Source organism: Manacus vitellinus, unplaced genomic scaffold (assembly GCF_001715985.3).
Source record: "Manacus vitellinus isolate BGI_N305 unplaced genomic scaffold, ASM171598v3 scaffold_39_pilon, whole genome shotgun sequence".
NCBI classification, from domain to species: domain Eukaryota; kingdom Metazoa; phylum Chordata; class Aves; order Passeriformes; family Pipridae; genus Manacus; species Manacus vitellinus.
This window is the reverse complement of record NW_021940534.1, coordinates 1,515,948-1,532,785: the sequence shown is the minus strand read 5'-3', so window position 1 is coordinate 1,532,785 and position 16,838 is coordinate 1,515,948. Positions and strand designations below refer to the sequence as shown.

The 16,838-nt window shown below is 35.8% G+C and overlaps 1 protein-coding gene across 1 annotated transcript in view; it reads left to right on the top strand.

The window, feature by feature from the left end:
* The window catches only part of CDKAL1 (CDK5 regulatory subunit associated protein 1 like 1), a 408,038-nt gene that overhangs the window by 179,343 nt on the left and 211,857 nt on the right, over window positions 1–16,838 (top strand). The window contains exon 8 of the mRNA XM_018077689.2: window positions 4,457–4,560. Within this exon, the coding sequence (XP_017933178.1) occupies window positions 4,457–4,560 (104 nt within the window). The remainder of the gene's footprint in view (window positions 1–4,456; window positions 4,561–16,838) is intronic.

Here is a 16,838-nt window from a genome sequence, read left to right as displayed (position 1 = left end):
CATGTGAGTAATTTGTTGTGCTGGAAACTTGCAACAGAGGCTGGCTTACTAGGGAAAAAACCACTACAGATACTTTCTTATGCTTATGGTTTGGTTTAAATTTCTATTTTCAAGAATTGGTAATTCTCAAATCTATGAAAAATGGTTCGTTCAGCTTTTTTACAAATAGTTGAAACCTGCATCTTTTTGTTGGTCAGCTGTAGCCCAATAGATTATTTCTTTTTCCAGGTTGGAATTAACAAATATGGTACAAATAGGGTTTAAAAGTTTTGCCTCTTTTGATTTACTTTCTAAAATTGATCTCTTTCTATGTTACATCTAAGTCTGCCTCATTTTGGTTTTGTTATATAATCTCTTTAAATACCAAGGAAGATAAAAACTAAATTATGTAGGCATTCCACAATACTTTTTTTTATAGTAGGAACAAGTTAACTGGTGCAGCAAAACTTGGAAAAAAATTTGTTTCCAAATCCCAGCTTTCAGCTCCTACCCAAAAATAAATCAACAAACCCTCTGAAGTTGTAGTTAAAGACCATAGTAACAAAACTCTTGGAAACACTCCCACATAATACTATGAATATTTGGAAAATAATATAATAATACCATGAAAATGTGGAGAAATAATACAATAATACTGTGGATATTTGGAAAATAGCTTCCCCTTCTTTCTTCATACTTCTTGCTCCACACTTCCATTCTGTCTTTGTGACAAAGTTTATTGAAGTACCAGAGAAGAACTTCTGTTACTGTATGTTTTCAGGTAGCCCAGTCTTGTAGGAAAGGAGCATTGAAGGAAGATGTGAAACTTATCCTCAAGGTATAAGTTTCAGTACTTAGTACTGTTACTTAGTGCTTAATACTTCTAGTGTTTAATACTCTTGCTGTAGAGCTTTTCAAATACTGCTACACAAATACAAAGCAAAATACGTAGTAAGGAAATATATGATTTGTGCATAAATTGTAAGGAGAAGAGAGAAAGAGGTAACATGCTGTGTTTTATAAACACACTATACATGATAAGGAAACAGAAAAATACCATGTAAATAGCATAAGTAATCCTTTCTATTGTACGACAATACCAGTTTAGATTTTGTATTTATTTAGATCTATTATACAGGAATAAATTTAGAAGTTTGTTTTAAATAACTTACTAACATTATAGTTTTTTGAATCTTATGATCAATTGACACACTTGAAAGTCTAAAAAAAGCAGTGTTTTCCTCCAAGATGACAAAAACTTTGTAATAATATTTTTATTGAAACTCACTTTTACACCAAACTTGTAGGAAATCAGAATTTGAAAATTTCAGTAAATTATAAAAGTTGTTAGTGGTGGTGGGTTTTTTTGTTTTGTTTGGTTTTTGTTTTTCTCCCCCCAAATCCCAGCTTAAATTTAAGGGTAATAAATTCATGCCAAGAAATAAAATCTTGATACATACCTACATTACTGATGGCTGACAGAATTCTGTGGGTGAAAGGGAGGATGTTAAAGTAACCTGGATTGTCACCAATTAGATCTCTTCTTGATGACCTGAGAAGATTGAGAAAGTAGCTGGTAATGTTATATTCTTTGGAGAAAACAAAGATTAGTACAAAAATCATCAGTGTAAACCACACCTTTTTGTGTTGGTTCTAGAAGGGCAGACATGTCTGCTGTGAAACTGATTTTATATTTCCTTGAAATGAAAGCAAGGTTGAGGAAAAAACCAACCGGACAACTCTAGAACGAAAAAACCCACCAAAAAACCCCAAACCTCAAACCTAAATCTGTGGGTTAGCCTATATAGGACAAATAATTATTTTTACTTGCTTTGCTCTCTTGTCATGAAAGTGGCTATTGAAATGCTAGAGGATTGTTTGCCATCTGCACTGCTGGAAGAGCTGTGAGGAATGTTGCCTTTTAATGCCCCTGCCAGGTCCCTCTGCAGCTGCGGTGCAGTAACCAGCACCTTGCCTTAGTTATCTCTAGGAAAATAATATAATACTACTGTGAAAATATGGAGAAAATAATACAATATTGCCTGTGAGCTGCCCTTGTGAAGGGATAGGAGTTTGCTTGCAATCTTTGGCCATCCAGTTGAGTCTGTTTTGCCTAGGACAGTACTTGGTACCTGATCTCCCCATCTGTATGTAGACCCCTTCTTCATGTTAGCTGCCCCCGTCCTGCTGAAGAGGAGGGGAATTCTGGCTTTTGGCCCCCACTGACACACGAGGCCAGGCTACCAGAGGCAAGCTTAGTAGTGCTCTTGAGGACATGGCAATATGCATTACCAATCCATCTTTGTGTAGCTGTGTGGAAGAAGGCTGCTTTAACTGAGTGAACGATGTAGAGGGGAAGGAATGTGACAGTGGGATGTCTGGATAGGAGCCTGCTTACAGATGAAGTGTTTGGTTGAATGGAGAGTTGTGCTTCAAAAACAAACCAAAAAAGAAAATAAGGAAAAGGGGGAAAAAAAGAGGGAGACATGCTTTGCAACCCTGGAAGAACTGAAGGAATTTGAAAGAGTTGTGTATGGGGAGGAGGATAGGAGGATGAGAAAGGAGTAATCCGTGGGCTTTGAGGGAGAGCCTTTTGTGGCATACTTTAGATGTTAGTGACCTAGAAGAAAACGTTTTTGTTTGCTACATAGGTTACATAGAGAAAGCATAAACCAATTATCTGCTTACATTTTCTTCATTTCAAATATTACCTTTTAATCAGTCTTCAGATCTTGTACAATGAAAGCTTCTGATTTGCAAAGGAAAGGTGAGATACATCTGATGAATAAGTTGTGTTTGGGTGGGAATGAATCAGTTATTTGGAGCAAGTTGTAAAGGTTCAGATTTAGGGATTTTTTTTTCCCCTATTTTTAACAGACAGTTGGATATTTTACTGGCAGCCTTTTTTGTATATATTTTTAGTTAATGGAACAGTGATTGCTGTGGTTAAGCAGTATATTTTAGTTTTCTAATCTAAAGTAGATGCTAAAATCAGATATTTGGGTCTGATAGGCAGGAAAAATAATAAACATATCCAGTCTAGCAGAGACAATCACAAACTATCTAGATGTTCTCTGGAAGAAAATAAGACTGTTGAATGGAGGTGATATGCAGGGGCAAGAGGGCACCTAAGCAAACATTTTGTGCAGTGTTTTGCCCTATCTGAACCACTGCTTTTGCAAATGAAGTAGAACTAACATGTGAGAGCAGTCTTTGTGAAGGAAAATCTTTAGAGTTTGCAAAGCAGTAATCATCTAATCATGGAGATACTAGACATTGTAAGAGATGAAAAAATAGATCCAAGCAGTAAACAGTCTTGTAGCTGATGCCTTCATCAGAACCCACCTGGTGCTATCTTTGCCTTTTCAGTACTGTTTTGAAAGTTCTATAGTAATACTCCTGTAGTTAGAACATTCACCTTTTCCGGCCCCCAAATGTCTTATTTGTCCTCTTTAATGTCTTTATTGATGACCTGGAGTAGGGGATCAAGTGCATCTTCAATAGTTCTGCAGATGACATTAAGGTGGGCAGGGGTGTTGATCAGCTGGAGAGCAGGTAGCTCACTTTGCAGAGGGAGCTGAATAGTCTGGGTCGATGGGCTGAGGCCAATGGTACGAGTATCAAAAAGGTGAAGTGCCAGGTCCTACATATGAGTCACAACAACCCCATGCAAAAAAAATAGCTGTAGGGCAATATCAGCTTTAAAAAGGGGAGAAGGAAAAAAAAAAAAAGAAGCACAACAAGCTTCTTTTAATGTTCTGCTTATTGCATTCATGGCACTACCAGGAACCAAAAACTAATCTAAGAAAAACTTACAGTGAGTGGTAGTTTTTGTTTGCTTTGATTTTCCCTCCTTGTACTTCGAATTAGTCTGCCTTTACTATATTGTCAGGTAAATTAAAAGCATTCACATTATTCTTTCATTATCTTATGGGACTTTTCATTAGTTCCCCAATCTCTTGTACCAAGCTGCCTTTCTACTTGGTGATTCTGCCCTCATTACGTTATTTGTTTTGTTTATACAAGTCAAAGGAGAGAGGGAAAAATTAGCTGAAATGTGTTTTCAAAAATACACGCTGTTTTTAAAATCTACTTGAAGCCTTTCAGGACTTATTCGGGTTGGATCTTTTGTATAATAGTGGGATTGGAAGCCTGAAGATTCCTCTTTAGTAATGGACAATTATTAACCTATGACTTTCTAAAAATATGTGAATTCCAACGCTTGGGTTTTGTACGTGGTTTCCACTGATCATTTTTTCACCTTCTATATAGATGAAGGTGAAAAGAAGTTAGGAAGGTGAAAGAAGTTAGGAAGGCAAAACACTTTTCAGACTATTTCACTGATTTTAAAATGGAATACTACTATTTTCTCGTCATAGATACAGGAGCTCATTTTTCCAGATGTACTTTAAAATATAGCTGTGCACATAAAAGTTTTCTCGGTTAGAAACACTGAGTATTTTAATTTTCTAAACAGGTGTCTCAATGCATGTACCTACTGTAAAACTAAGCATGCCAGAGGAGATCTAGCAAGTTATCCAATTGAAGAACTAGTGGACAGAGCCAAACAGTCTTTTCAAGGTAAGGAGTTTTATCCCTACAAAAAAAGTCAGACATTGAAGCATCTTATTTTCACAGGTAATGATTGTGATACATTATGACTTTGTTACTGTATTGATGTTCTTAATAGTCATAGCTGTGTCTGGCAGTGCCTTTGTGGTAGAAAGCCATGCTTTCATTGTGATGTGCACCTCTGTTTACAAAATTTAGTCCTACCATAAGGAATATTTCATTTTCATTTTAGGATTGCTCAAATGAAGTTCTATGCAAGGAACTTTTTTTTTTTTTTTTTTTTTTTTTTTTTTTAATAGAAAAACTGTAAAATTTGGTCATTTTACTCTATCTCTGGTTTCTTAAAGAATAAGACAGTAACCTATAAAGTAAATTTCATGAGCCTCCCTAGGATTCTTAAACCCCTGTTTAGGGATACATTGCTTTTTCTGGTAATGGATTTCCAAGAGAAGTTCTGGGATGTTTCTGAGAGTTATACAAAACCTAACAGCTTTTAAGTTTACTAGAATATTTATAATGTCACGTGGATTCAATCAAACATCAAAAGTTTTTCCTGCAGTACACTATCTGTACCAGTATCTGTCTAAAACTCATGTAAGTCTGGTAGTTATGATAGCTTTATTGTTTCTTAATATTTGTTCTTTAAATTTTGCCTATGTTTCAAAAATACAGATTTCCAAATGATGCCGGTAAGAGGCATTCTGGAAGATTAAATGTACATTTTACAATACAGAGGTAATTCTGCTGTAGCAGCTCCTTCATTTTCTGTATCAAATACTTTGAATTGAAAGCAGAGCAATAAATGCAACATTTGATGTCCCATCCTCTTTGCATGTACAAACTACATCCACTGGGTTTTGCTTATGACTCCGAGTGTTGCAGCTGTTCTAGTAAGAAGTAGGTCTCCAATGATTAAAAGTGTTTTTAAATCCATCCTTATTTAGAGATCCATAATGAACCTCATTAATGCCAGTGATGAACTTCTGGCTATTTCTATCAGTAGTATTCAGGGAACAGATCTTTTTGTAATCAAAGCCCATGTTCATAAATTCTAATTTCTACATTATCCACACAGAAAGTTCTCCTTTAAGATTGCAAATGCCTTTTTCTTTTGCTTTTGTTAAAAGCCAAGCTCCTCTCTTAGGTTTGTAGAATTAATGCTGTCATTGCTGTGGATTGGATTGTCTGTTAGGATAGACAGGAATCCTGTCTATCAGGTTTCTTGTTTAGTAGCACAATTTTCTAAAACCTGTAGGCATTTTATGAAATGGTCAGTAACTGAAATACAAGATGTGTAAAAACACTTATTGTTTTGGTGGAGAAGAAGTTCAGGAAATGTTTCAGAAAGCTAGAAGTACAAGATGGGTGATTTTGAAATCGATAACTAGTCACTGAGCAGGAGAGAAGCTGCCATTTATAAGTAGCATAAGAATAGTGTTATTCAGATAGCACTGCACAGCTGTTGAAAAATTCTGAAGAAACTTTGGACTATTCAGCAAGGAAATCTGGCAAAGATAAGAGAAGATCTGGGCAATATAGTCAGGATTATGATCTTTCTTAAGTTAACTATTTAAATTTTATTTAGATTTATGGTATGTGTGGGAAAAAAAATCAGACTTGTCTGTCCTCTTATAATTGTGTTTATATGCCACAAAGTCCACATTATATTACCATAAAGATGTATTTACTCAATATAACAAGAAAGAATACTGGAGTTTTATTTGTCTTTGCTGACAACGAATGTGAAATTTTGGAAAGTACTTTTAACTTCAAGTATTGTACATTTGGATTGAAAAATCAGTAATTCTATTCATCTGCTGCACTATGGCCTTTATTATAAATATTGACTGTTTCAAAATAACTTGATTTCTAATGGAAAAAGTTTCCCTTAAGCTATTGTTTTGAAATTTCTTGAAGAAATGCTATGACATGTCTCACAGCAGGCATCTCCAGGGAGTTCTATTCTTATTTGGCCTTACAGTAGTACCTCTGTTAGAGGACATAAGGAAAGAAGCAAGTACTGAGTTGTAAAATGACAGGCTTTGGCTCCAGCTTTCACATACTTAGAAACAGGGATGAAATAGTCAGATACTTAGTTTGCAGTGTATGGAGAATTTACTGCTGCCAGCTTGCTGCAGCTGGGCTGCAGAAACTTCATCAATCAAGTGAAAGACTTAAGCAATTCAAAGTCATTATTCAATCTCTTGCTGAGTTACTGAGCCACAGTCTCTTCAACAATCACTTCTGTTTTCTCAGAAGATGTGTTGCTGAAGCTCTAGTGAAAAATGCAGAGAGTTACAGATGTGTGATGAAAAGTTATTCCACTTTGCAGTTGTTGTTGGGAGAACTCAAATATCTTAGAAGAACAGCAGCAAAACAGTATGTGATTATTTTGTATAACTGCACGATTGAGTCATATAAGAAAAGAGAGACTGATGTTGTTTGCAGTGTTTAGTATGTATATATTCCTGCAGTACACAACTTGATAGGCTCGAAAGATGGGATGTTTCCATTGTGAAACACACTGAAAATGGATTAGAAGACCTATATTTCAGGACATTTTATTACAGGCCCATAAATCTCAACCCAAAGAAGTTCTCTAAAATGCTTTATTCAGGTGATCACACTTTGGTAAGATTGCAGTTAACATCTAGAAGCATCATTTCTATCATCAGTATGTTGCCAGAACTAGCTTTAGTGTTGTGGTCAGATACTCCCAATTTTTCTTCAGTCACTTCTGTATTGCAGCATCTGGGTAGGATAACTCTATGCAAGAATTTCCAAGCTGTAGGATATGCTGCATTACTTGTCTGCAAGCCATTTCAAGTAATTAGTGGACCACTCTTGGACTTCCATAATATGGTAGATAATAGTATGACATCTGTGTGACAGCAGCTGTAAGGTGGTGCCTGACAGCATCACTCTTTTTGATGTTTTTCTCCAAGATGACTTCTGAAGATTTTTGAAATTCTTAGGCTTTTCAGTCAAAATTTAGCTCTGTGACTTTATTTAGCTGGTGGGTTTTGAGAGTTTTGCATACATGACGTAGGTTAAGTAGGCATTTATTTCAGTATACTTTAGGGTCCAAACCTTAATCTTTTTGGTCACTTTTTAAAATAAAAGATCAATACTCAGCTGAGAATGGTAACTAGATGACAGCAGATGGTGGAGCTGTAATAATTTACATGAGTGTTCAGATTATTTGTATAAACATAAACTTGATTTAAACCAGCTGATTAAAAAGAGATGGCTGAAATAGCCGTGATTGAACAAGTATCAGCCTATATCTTGTAGATTTCTAACCTCTGAAATAAGTTGTTTTTCTTTTTGTATATTATTGTAATATCTTAAATTCAGTGTAATGTGCACAAATAGTGTGTTGTAGGGTTCTCGTACATGCTGCATACTTTCTTAATACATTGGACTAAGTGTTAAAATGTACTGAAATGGAGGGTTTTTTGCATACTTTGTATGGGTCATGTTTCCTGTCTGACCTCCACAGTAGTTTTGAAGTTACAACTTCAATAATTCACAAAATTTCATTGACAAAGTAATCTATCTCAAATTGAAAGTAGTCTATTGAGTTTTTTTCTTATTTAACTTTAATGTTTTTTCTGTAAAGTTCAACTTTTAGTAAGTAGTTAAATTTTTTACATGGTCAGACTTGTCAAATCACAATATATAGCAGACTTGTGTAAGACAGCTAGTAATAGAAAAAGTATTGTGAAATACAGTGAAGTGGTCTTTGAGTAGAGAACAAATGTCTACTGTAAGGTTATTTATGCAATGAGTTTTTCTATAGCTGATTGTACAGCACTTTCTTTGGCTCATCAATTCATGAGTATGTTTTTTTTTCAAAATGTGCTGTGTCATGTTCAATGCTTTATTTTAGGGATTGCATTTACAGTTATGAGAGGGCTCTTTCTTTCCTTCCCAAAGCTACTTTATATATAACAAAGTGGTTTTGCTTAGTATATGAAGTGGAAGGCTGGCATAGCTGCCATTGGTGAACAGTGTGCCAAGGAGACACAAAAGTTAAACAAGTCTGAGGTTTGAATGTTGTGTGGAAGTGGTGTCCTGGGATGGCTTTGGATAAATTGCAGGATTTTAAGTTGATTTTCTTTTTACTTAAGCGGAATTTCCATGATCATGAAAGGATACCTAACAGAAAATGCTACCTAGTGATTTGTAAAACCTACATATTGTGAGAGACTTTCTGAGCAAAGATAATACTTTATATTGCAAGTAATTTTTTGCCCATTCAGCAAACTAAATTAAAAATATAACTATTTTTACAGGGTTAGCTGTTATTTCTTTCTAGTTTAGAATGAAAATCTTCTGCATTTACCAGTACAAAACTACACTTCTTTCGCATTGCCTGCCTGTTGCAGGTGGCAGGGAATATACTGCTATTAAAATATACACTCTATAATTACTACTATATTAGCTTATTTTATGGTAGCAACCAGGGTGCTCAAATGAAAGTCACATCTTGTTGGGAAACACTGTTTCTCAAACTATGTGGAACAATTGGTTCTGGATGGATAATTGTAATGGCAAAATATAATTTATTTTTATTCCAATATTCTGGTTAGGAAATCTTGACAACATGTGACATTACAAAAGAGAGGAGTAGCAATAAAATTAGGAGTTTTGGCTTTCATTAGTTATCTTTAGCTATTATCCCTAATCTGGTAGATCTTGGAGTATTGAGACTTTAAAGGAGATTCACGTTAAATATTTTTCTCTCTACAAGTTTACTGGAAGCAGATGTTCATTCATAATGATAAGAATTGATTCCATATAATGTGACTGGTTTTCAAAGCTTTTCAGATCACTCTGAGCTCTGCTGAGGATCTTTGGTTTTAGTAGTTCTTAAGAAGTACTGTCAAGACATTCTGCTTTATTACCAGTAGCTGTTTTGCACCTGCACAACTACCAGTTAAGTTCTCTGTATGATTTCAGAGCAGCTGACAGTCATTAAAGGACAAATATTAAGTATCAGCAGCGTTTTTCGTTTCCTGTTAATTAGCAGAAGCGGTACCAAATTAGGATGCTTAGGCTACGCTCTCAGTGGGGGGTTTGGTCTCTGAACATGCTGACAGGGAATGGGTGCCCAGTTATCCAGATGGAGACCTGGGCTGTGTACTCATGGTCCTTCTAGAGTTGAAACTACCACTGTAGGGAGAGCAGTTGTAGACACAGGTCTCACCTTGATGTGATAGAAACACTGGGAGCCTGGACACAGACCCAGAAGTGAATAAGCTGTCTTGGTTGTTTAAACAAGGCCTTTGCCAATGATCCTAAGCCTGCCCCACAAGGAAAACTTACTCAGCTGATCTTAGTTCCTTGCTCACTAATGTTTTTGCTCTCTAAGTATCAGTGTTCAGTTAACCAAGTATATGTACTCCTGTTACACCCACGCTGACACTTCTGTGGTCTCTCAGCATTATCAGAAGTCAAACATTTTTTCCATGCATCTTTGTCCTAAATTTTATTTCCTTTCAACTATCGTGAAAGAAATCTGACTGTTCTTCCATGCTACCCATGGGATGAAGAGACTTCGTTGAGCAACATGTTGGATAACAAATTCAACACAAAGAAAAGTGCACTGCTGTTACCCACTGATGTCTGGGAACTGAGTTTTTTAACTTCCTTGGGAGGAAGAGGAAAATGGTGACTGTTTTTCTAAGGCAAACCTCTTATGTCAACCTTTCTACTGACTTGTAGGGAAAGTAGACTTTATTCTAATATTGCTCCTGAAGTATAATTTGAAATTGCATTCCAGGGAGCTTGGGCTGCTGTATTTGAGACACTTTGATAAACAACCTCTCTTTGTTTTTCTGTGCTTTTTGGCTATAGCTAGAGAGCTAGGGTTTTTTGTTGTTGTTATTAAGTTTATTAAAATTCTTTCTGTATTGTTTTTTGTGTCTTATGAATGTATTAAGTTTTTTTCCTTCTGACCTTTCTAATTCATTGAACACTTAGGCCAAAGTAAATATTTTGGTACTAGCCTGTCATTTCGTAGAGTTATATGGGTAGCATAATGAATCAGTTTTCATTGGCTGCATGTAGGTTTTTCTAATGATCCTTAAAGAAAAAGATATAATTGCAATCCATCAGTAGTGATTAGAAGCAGTGTCTTCAGGTATGTAAGAACTGCTGTGTAGCAGATGTTTCAACACACATAAGCAACATTGTACAGCAAAGACATATTTTTAAAGTATAAAAATATGTCTTTTCATAATAGTAGATTACAATATCATGGATATTTTCAAGCTTCTTTTGAGTAAGAAAATTAGAAGTTAAGTGAGCTTTCCTCTTGGCACTGAACAAAATTCCCTACCATCTTTTTTGCACACTTTTTTATACAGTCAAGTTGACAAAGATGTTGCTGTTATTTCTGTTGTCTTCTGCATGTCTTGTTGCCTAAAAAGTTCCTTCGCATTATTTTAAATTGTACTTCAGAAATGTGGCAATTACATGAAGTTATTGGTGTCTAGCTTTTTTCCTCATTGCTCTCTCCAGCTTTCTGAGAAGGGAAGGGGGAGGTGCTGATCTCTTTTTTCTGGCATCTAGTGTCAGGAAGCATGGGAGTGGCTCAAAGCTGCATCCCTCAGGGGAGATTTGGACTTGACATGAGGAAATACTTCTTAACTGAGAGGATGTTCATGCCCTGGAACAGGTTTGCTGCAGTGGTGGTCAATGCCCCAAGCTGGTCAGTGTTGAAGAAGCATTTGGACAACACCATTATTAACATGTTTTAAAACATTGCCTCCATTCATTTTATTATGACATTTAAAAAAGTGTTAAAATGGATCTATGTGGGTTTTATGCTAATCCTTTATTTTATTAAAAATAGTTGTGTTTAAAAAAACCAATTTTCTCTGCATGTTTTTACTTTGTTTTGCATGTTTTTACTTGGTCTTTTGCAGTTAGAGTTGATGTCTCCTTCTGAGATGGCCAGATGTGAGCTGACTTTGAGCCAAAAGCCGTGTAGCCGTTCTTGTGCATTTGTAGTGTGTTGTGTGTGCAGTCAATCCACTGCTGTCAGAATGCTTCAAACCTATTGCACATGCTAAGTGATAGACTCATGCAGAATAAATTCGGTGTTTTCAAGATCTTTTGCCAAAGGCTGATCACTCTGCAGTGCGCTTGCAGTATGTTTGATGTTGTCATCAAAATATTAAACATACTGATCATCTCTGTGCCCTCTGGCCACAGAGGATTCTGGGATTCACAACGTGCCACTGTTTTTCACAGAAACGCTAAGAATCAGCAGCAGGCTCAGATTTAGTTTAAAATGTTGTTAATATTTTCATTAAGGGTGTAGACCATGGCATCTTCTAATTTTATAGTTGCCAAGAACTTTCAGTAATATAATCTTGCTTTCATTTCCTTATAACTCTGTCAAACTTTAATTGATACTTCTGGTTAAGATTATCTAATTATTTGAAAGAATTACATTAGGAAAACATGTTATTCATGACAGGTTTAGAAACCAGAAAAACTTTTATTATTGAAAAGTTTTGGAGGCCTTCATGCCTTTGTGTGGTAGATACTTTGCCTCAGGTTACCTTTTTTAAAAAAAAATTAAATTTTATGCCTGGTTCTAGTGGGTTTTGTGGAAACTCACTTGATTTTTGCTAGTTAGATTTTATAGGCGTACTCTATATTATATCAATATTATATGATTTCATGCCTTTTTTTTTCCTTTCTGCGGATCTCCTGTGATCCTAGGCATCAGAAACAAGGAAGGGAAACCTCTATCTCTTTTGCTTCACGTGTTAATGTCTTCTTCTGCTGTTGATAGAGGTTTTAATCCCTTCAATCCATTTAATTGTGCATATTACAACCTCATAGAACAATCATGAAATAGGAGTTAATTTACCAAAAAGTCATGCCCATGCCTCCATTAGGACACAAATGAATCACACTAGCTTTTGCAAGTATGCATTGTAACATGCAAAACTGTAACTGGGCCATTGCTTTACAAGGAAAACCACTTTGTCACTCTTTACCATTTCTATAATTCCTTCTGTATAAGTACTGTGTACCTTTAAAAAAACAAAACAAAACAAACCTGTGGCCCGAAAGAGCTTGTAGTGTTGTGATGTAAACAGTTGAAGAGAAATGTAGTAGAATAATACAATATTGCATTCAGGATAATAAGTGCTTGGTCAGTGTATTTACTACTGTGGCATTGTCAGGATTCTTGTGTGTGATGGCAGAGGAAAGTTTGTTATTTAGGAAAGATTGGAAGGAAGATAATGCAGTAACAAGGAATGGTCATTCATTTAATGAGGAGATATCCCCCTAGAATTTGCAAAAAATCATGTTTACATGAAGATTTTCATCACGAGTCAAAGTCTCTATGTACTGGCTTGTGTTTCTGAAAGTAATGTTTTCCCCTCCATGGGGATTATTATGTTTGAATAGCTTTAAATAGATTCCTTGGATGCTTCGAAGTGTTGTTCATATCATGGTTGTTGGTTCCAAAATATAAATGCTATTAATGCTGTAATATGAAATAAAATCCATATTTTTTGAAAATCCAGACAATTGTTGGTTTAGGATATTGTCCTCTCTTTTAGTGTTTTCAGAGGTACATAAGCGTTGTCCAGAAGATAACTTGCCAGATGTATTGATGCTGTTGCCAAAATGTCTCATAGCATGACCAGATTACCTTTTTGTCTCCATCAAACCTAGTCTAGTAATGTTCCCTTTTTATTAAGTCTTTTTGACTGTGCAGGGGTTGTTGTAGCTTACAGGGTTGGAAATAAGATTACAAAATGTGTGTGAACGGTTATTTTGCATGCCTGACTAAGACTTCTACAGACAATAAGACTCCACTAATCTCTTAGCTTTGGCAGTTTAAAGAACCAGAAAAGTCTGTTTCACAAAGGTTGTATTTTTTTTTCTTCAACAGAAAGAAAACTCCAATTTTTGGTCACATTTGCTCTATATAATTTGGTCTTCTTATTCCTTTTTATTTTTCTACTCAAATATTTGCATTCGTGCTGTTTAAATCCTTGAATGACAGCCAGTCTGTTTAATTTTGTATCATTATGAAAAAAAAGCGCCTTTTATTTTTGTTTGAAATCAAAGTTTAATAGAAAGGAGCCAAAGCAGAGATGTATACAATTAAAAATACTACTTCATCTTCAACCTTACGCTATAGTTTCAGCTGTATTTTAAGCAACCATTACAAGTAAAAGGAGCATTTCTTGGCCATCTCTATTCCCCTCTTCCCTTCCCCCTTCCCCCTTTTTTTTGTTTTTCATCCTTTGCTCAGGCCACCTGCTTTCTTGCTGAGAGACTGTTCCTTGTATGAAGCAGGCTGGGGGACTGATCTGGGGTAAAACTGAATGCATTTTTAGAAACCTGAAGGGGTGACATTAGTAACTGAGAAAAGTTGAATCTTCCCAGATGCTGACATTATAGAAGTACAGTTCTGCAAGGTCCCAATGGAACTAGACCTTTGGAGAAAGGCGTTGGAGGGATGTCAGGAAAACTAGGTGTAGTGATCTGCCCAAACTCTTCTCTCATCACTGAGCTGCTTTTTCCTATGCCAGTTTATGTGGCTCGTGGGATAAGAAATGACCCTACAAACCTTCATGTGATACTGGACATACTGGGGTGTCTTCTCTCCTCCTCCAAAGGAGGCATATCCTGATATGCCTTAACTGGGGAAGGGGAAAAGTGAGAGTTGCAACACACTCTTGTCTTCATGCTTACTAATAGCATGTTTGGCTAACTTGTGACTTCTTGAGCAGAGCTCATGAATCTGATGTTTCCTTTATATTTTTTTTAATTTGTTTGTTTTAAACAAGAGTAGTGTATGTTATGCTCTTTCCATGCTTATTCAGTGGAACAGCAGCAGATGAAAGCTGGATAGCATTAGTAATTTTATTTATAAATTAATTTTTGTTAAGTTTGCATTATTTGAAATGGAGTGTAAAACATGAGGTTCAGTAATGCCACAGCTGTTAGTTCAAGACTCTACCAGGCAGATAAAGCTGGGATTGTGTGTATTTAGTCTTGAGTTTAAAAGCTGTTAAATTAAAGCATGGTCTATCTTTTTAATTGATTTTATTTTCAGGAAAAGGAAAATTTGTATCTTTAATTTAGTTTGAAAATAAAAGTTTGGTTCTATGTGGTTTCTTAACCATGGGTGTACTGGATTTTTTTCAGTATTTTTTTTCACTTGTAAATATTGGTTCAACTTTGGGAACTTGTTGTGTTTCTTTGATAATGCATATTTTACTCATGTATTTACTGCTGATTTTTTAAAACCTGGACTAGAAATATTTTCAAAACATTATGAGAGTACTATCATGCTCAACCCTGCATGCTGTAGTGCAATCAGCTATTTGGATCTTTCCATAGCTCCGGTGAAAATATCGTGAGCAATTTCTACTGTGAAACAGATGTGGTGACCAGAATCTAAATTGTTTATTTAACAAATCTGATGCACTGTGTTTCACCAGGCATCTACCAAGTACAGTATAGGTCATCTTTAATGTGTCCAAAGGTAATTTATCATAATGCAGCAATGATTTCTTTTATCATTTCGAGAGTAGTCTGCTCCTGGATAGTTTGACCTTCTGTAGGAACAGGTGTTAACCATTCTGTGCCACAGAAAGATCCCACTCACAAGACTAGTCAAGAGGATATCTTCTGCTAACTTTTTTCTTTCTTTACCATGGGAATGTGAAGGAGAACACTCCTTTCTCAGAGCATAGGAGTTGTAACAGAACTAGAACCTCTCGGAATGAAGTTTGCACACTATCTTGCTGCATTTTGGTTTATGGGCTAAATGAGTCCTGTCATATGTGCCCCACTGCCCCTTCTACTGCAAGATGAGTGATCAGCCACCTACTTCTTAACATGAACAGCAGTGCTAGATATCTCAACACATACAAGGTTTCAAGGCCTTAAGTGAAACTAGCAAAGGCTACATTCAGAACAAATTGCAATGGGATTCTTAAGCTCATAATGTGGTGAAAACTGAGAAGCTCCCTAGCATAGGACATAGTGGAAGTTTACCTATTTGGAAGAAGAATCCCTTTTCTTTAAATAATAACAAATCTTACAGAGGGTGCTGCAATTTGCTAAGTATTCAGCAAATAACTACTACCTGTGTTTATATTCTCCACTAAGCATCTTGTGGGAGAAGACACTAGGCTAAGCTGACTAGTGGTCTTACCCATGACTGTTTTTAAGCTGTATTTCAGCAAGTAACTAATTTTCCCCAGTTTATCTTGGGTAAAGTGTGCCTTATAATTTTAGTATTGCTCTCTATCACCTTTTGTGATGAAGGCTTACCTTACAAGTCTAGGTTGGGTTTTGCAGTACTGATGGTCTTTGTTGGTATGTTGTGCAGTACCATTGTGACTCAAGGCCATGTCATCTCCATATCTAATGCTAATATAAGATTGAAAATGTTAAGATTAATATAATAGCAAACTAAGAACTGTTTTGATCTGAGATAACTTTCTTCTGAAGATCTTTAAAAGTGTTATGTGATGAAATGAAAAGGGTGCAGTTTACAGAAGCAAGAGACTTCACCGTCAAGCGACTCAACTCACAGCATATCTCAAGTGTAAACAAGTGTAAGTTTGGCTCTTTTCATTAGACAAGACATGGCTGCAGTTTTTCTTGTCTTTAAACCATCTTACATGAACAAGTGTCTAATGTTCAGGAATTTGGTTTTATTATTAAGATCTATGGAAATGATAACTGTTGCAATTTGCACTGATAAATCTTAGGAAGCTCTGTGGCCTCTCTAGTCTAAAATCAAAGCAAACAGGTCTTAAAATGCACTTTCGAAGAGTTTTGTACAACTTGTTCAGATGTTAGAGAGGTGGCTTTTATTCAGTTTGGTTGTATGTGGAAATAGATTAGGAGCAATCATGATGAATGACAGAATTTTTTTTTTCTGCAATATCGCCCCATGAAAATAAAATCTGTGATTTGTACAGCTATGTGGGACTCCTAATGTGCACACCAGGGTGTCTTGATTGCTTTAAATATATGCCTTTTCAATGCTGTGTACATTGTTCAAAAGTACTGAAATCTGAAATTCAAATATTGCACGTAAGTGAGGTGTAAGAGCTGTCAGTCAGGGTTCAGAATACTTCAGGAACCTTTAGGAAGATACCTGTGAGGACCAGTTGTTTCTGCTTTAATTTAGGGTAACTGTATTTGTGACCTGTTCATGGTTTGTTTTCATATATGGGCCTAATGTCCCAAAGCAAAAAGGAAAAAAAATAATGTTCTTATTC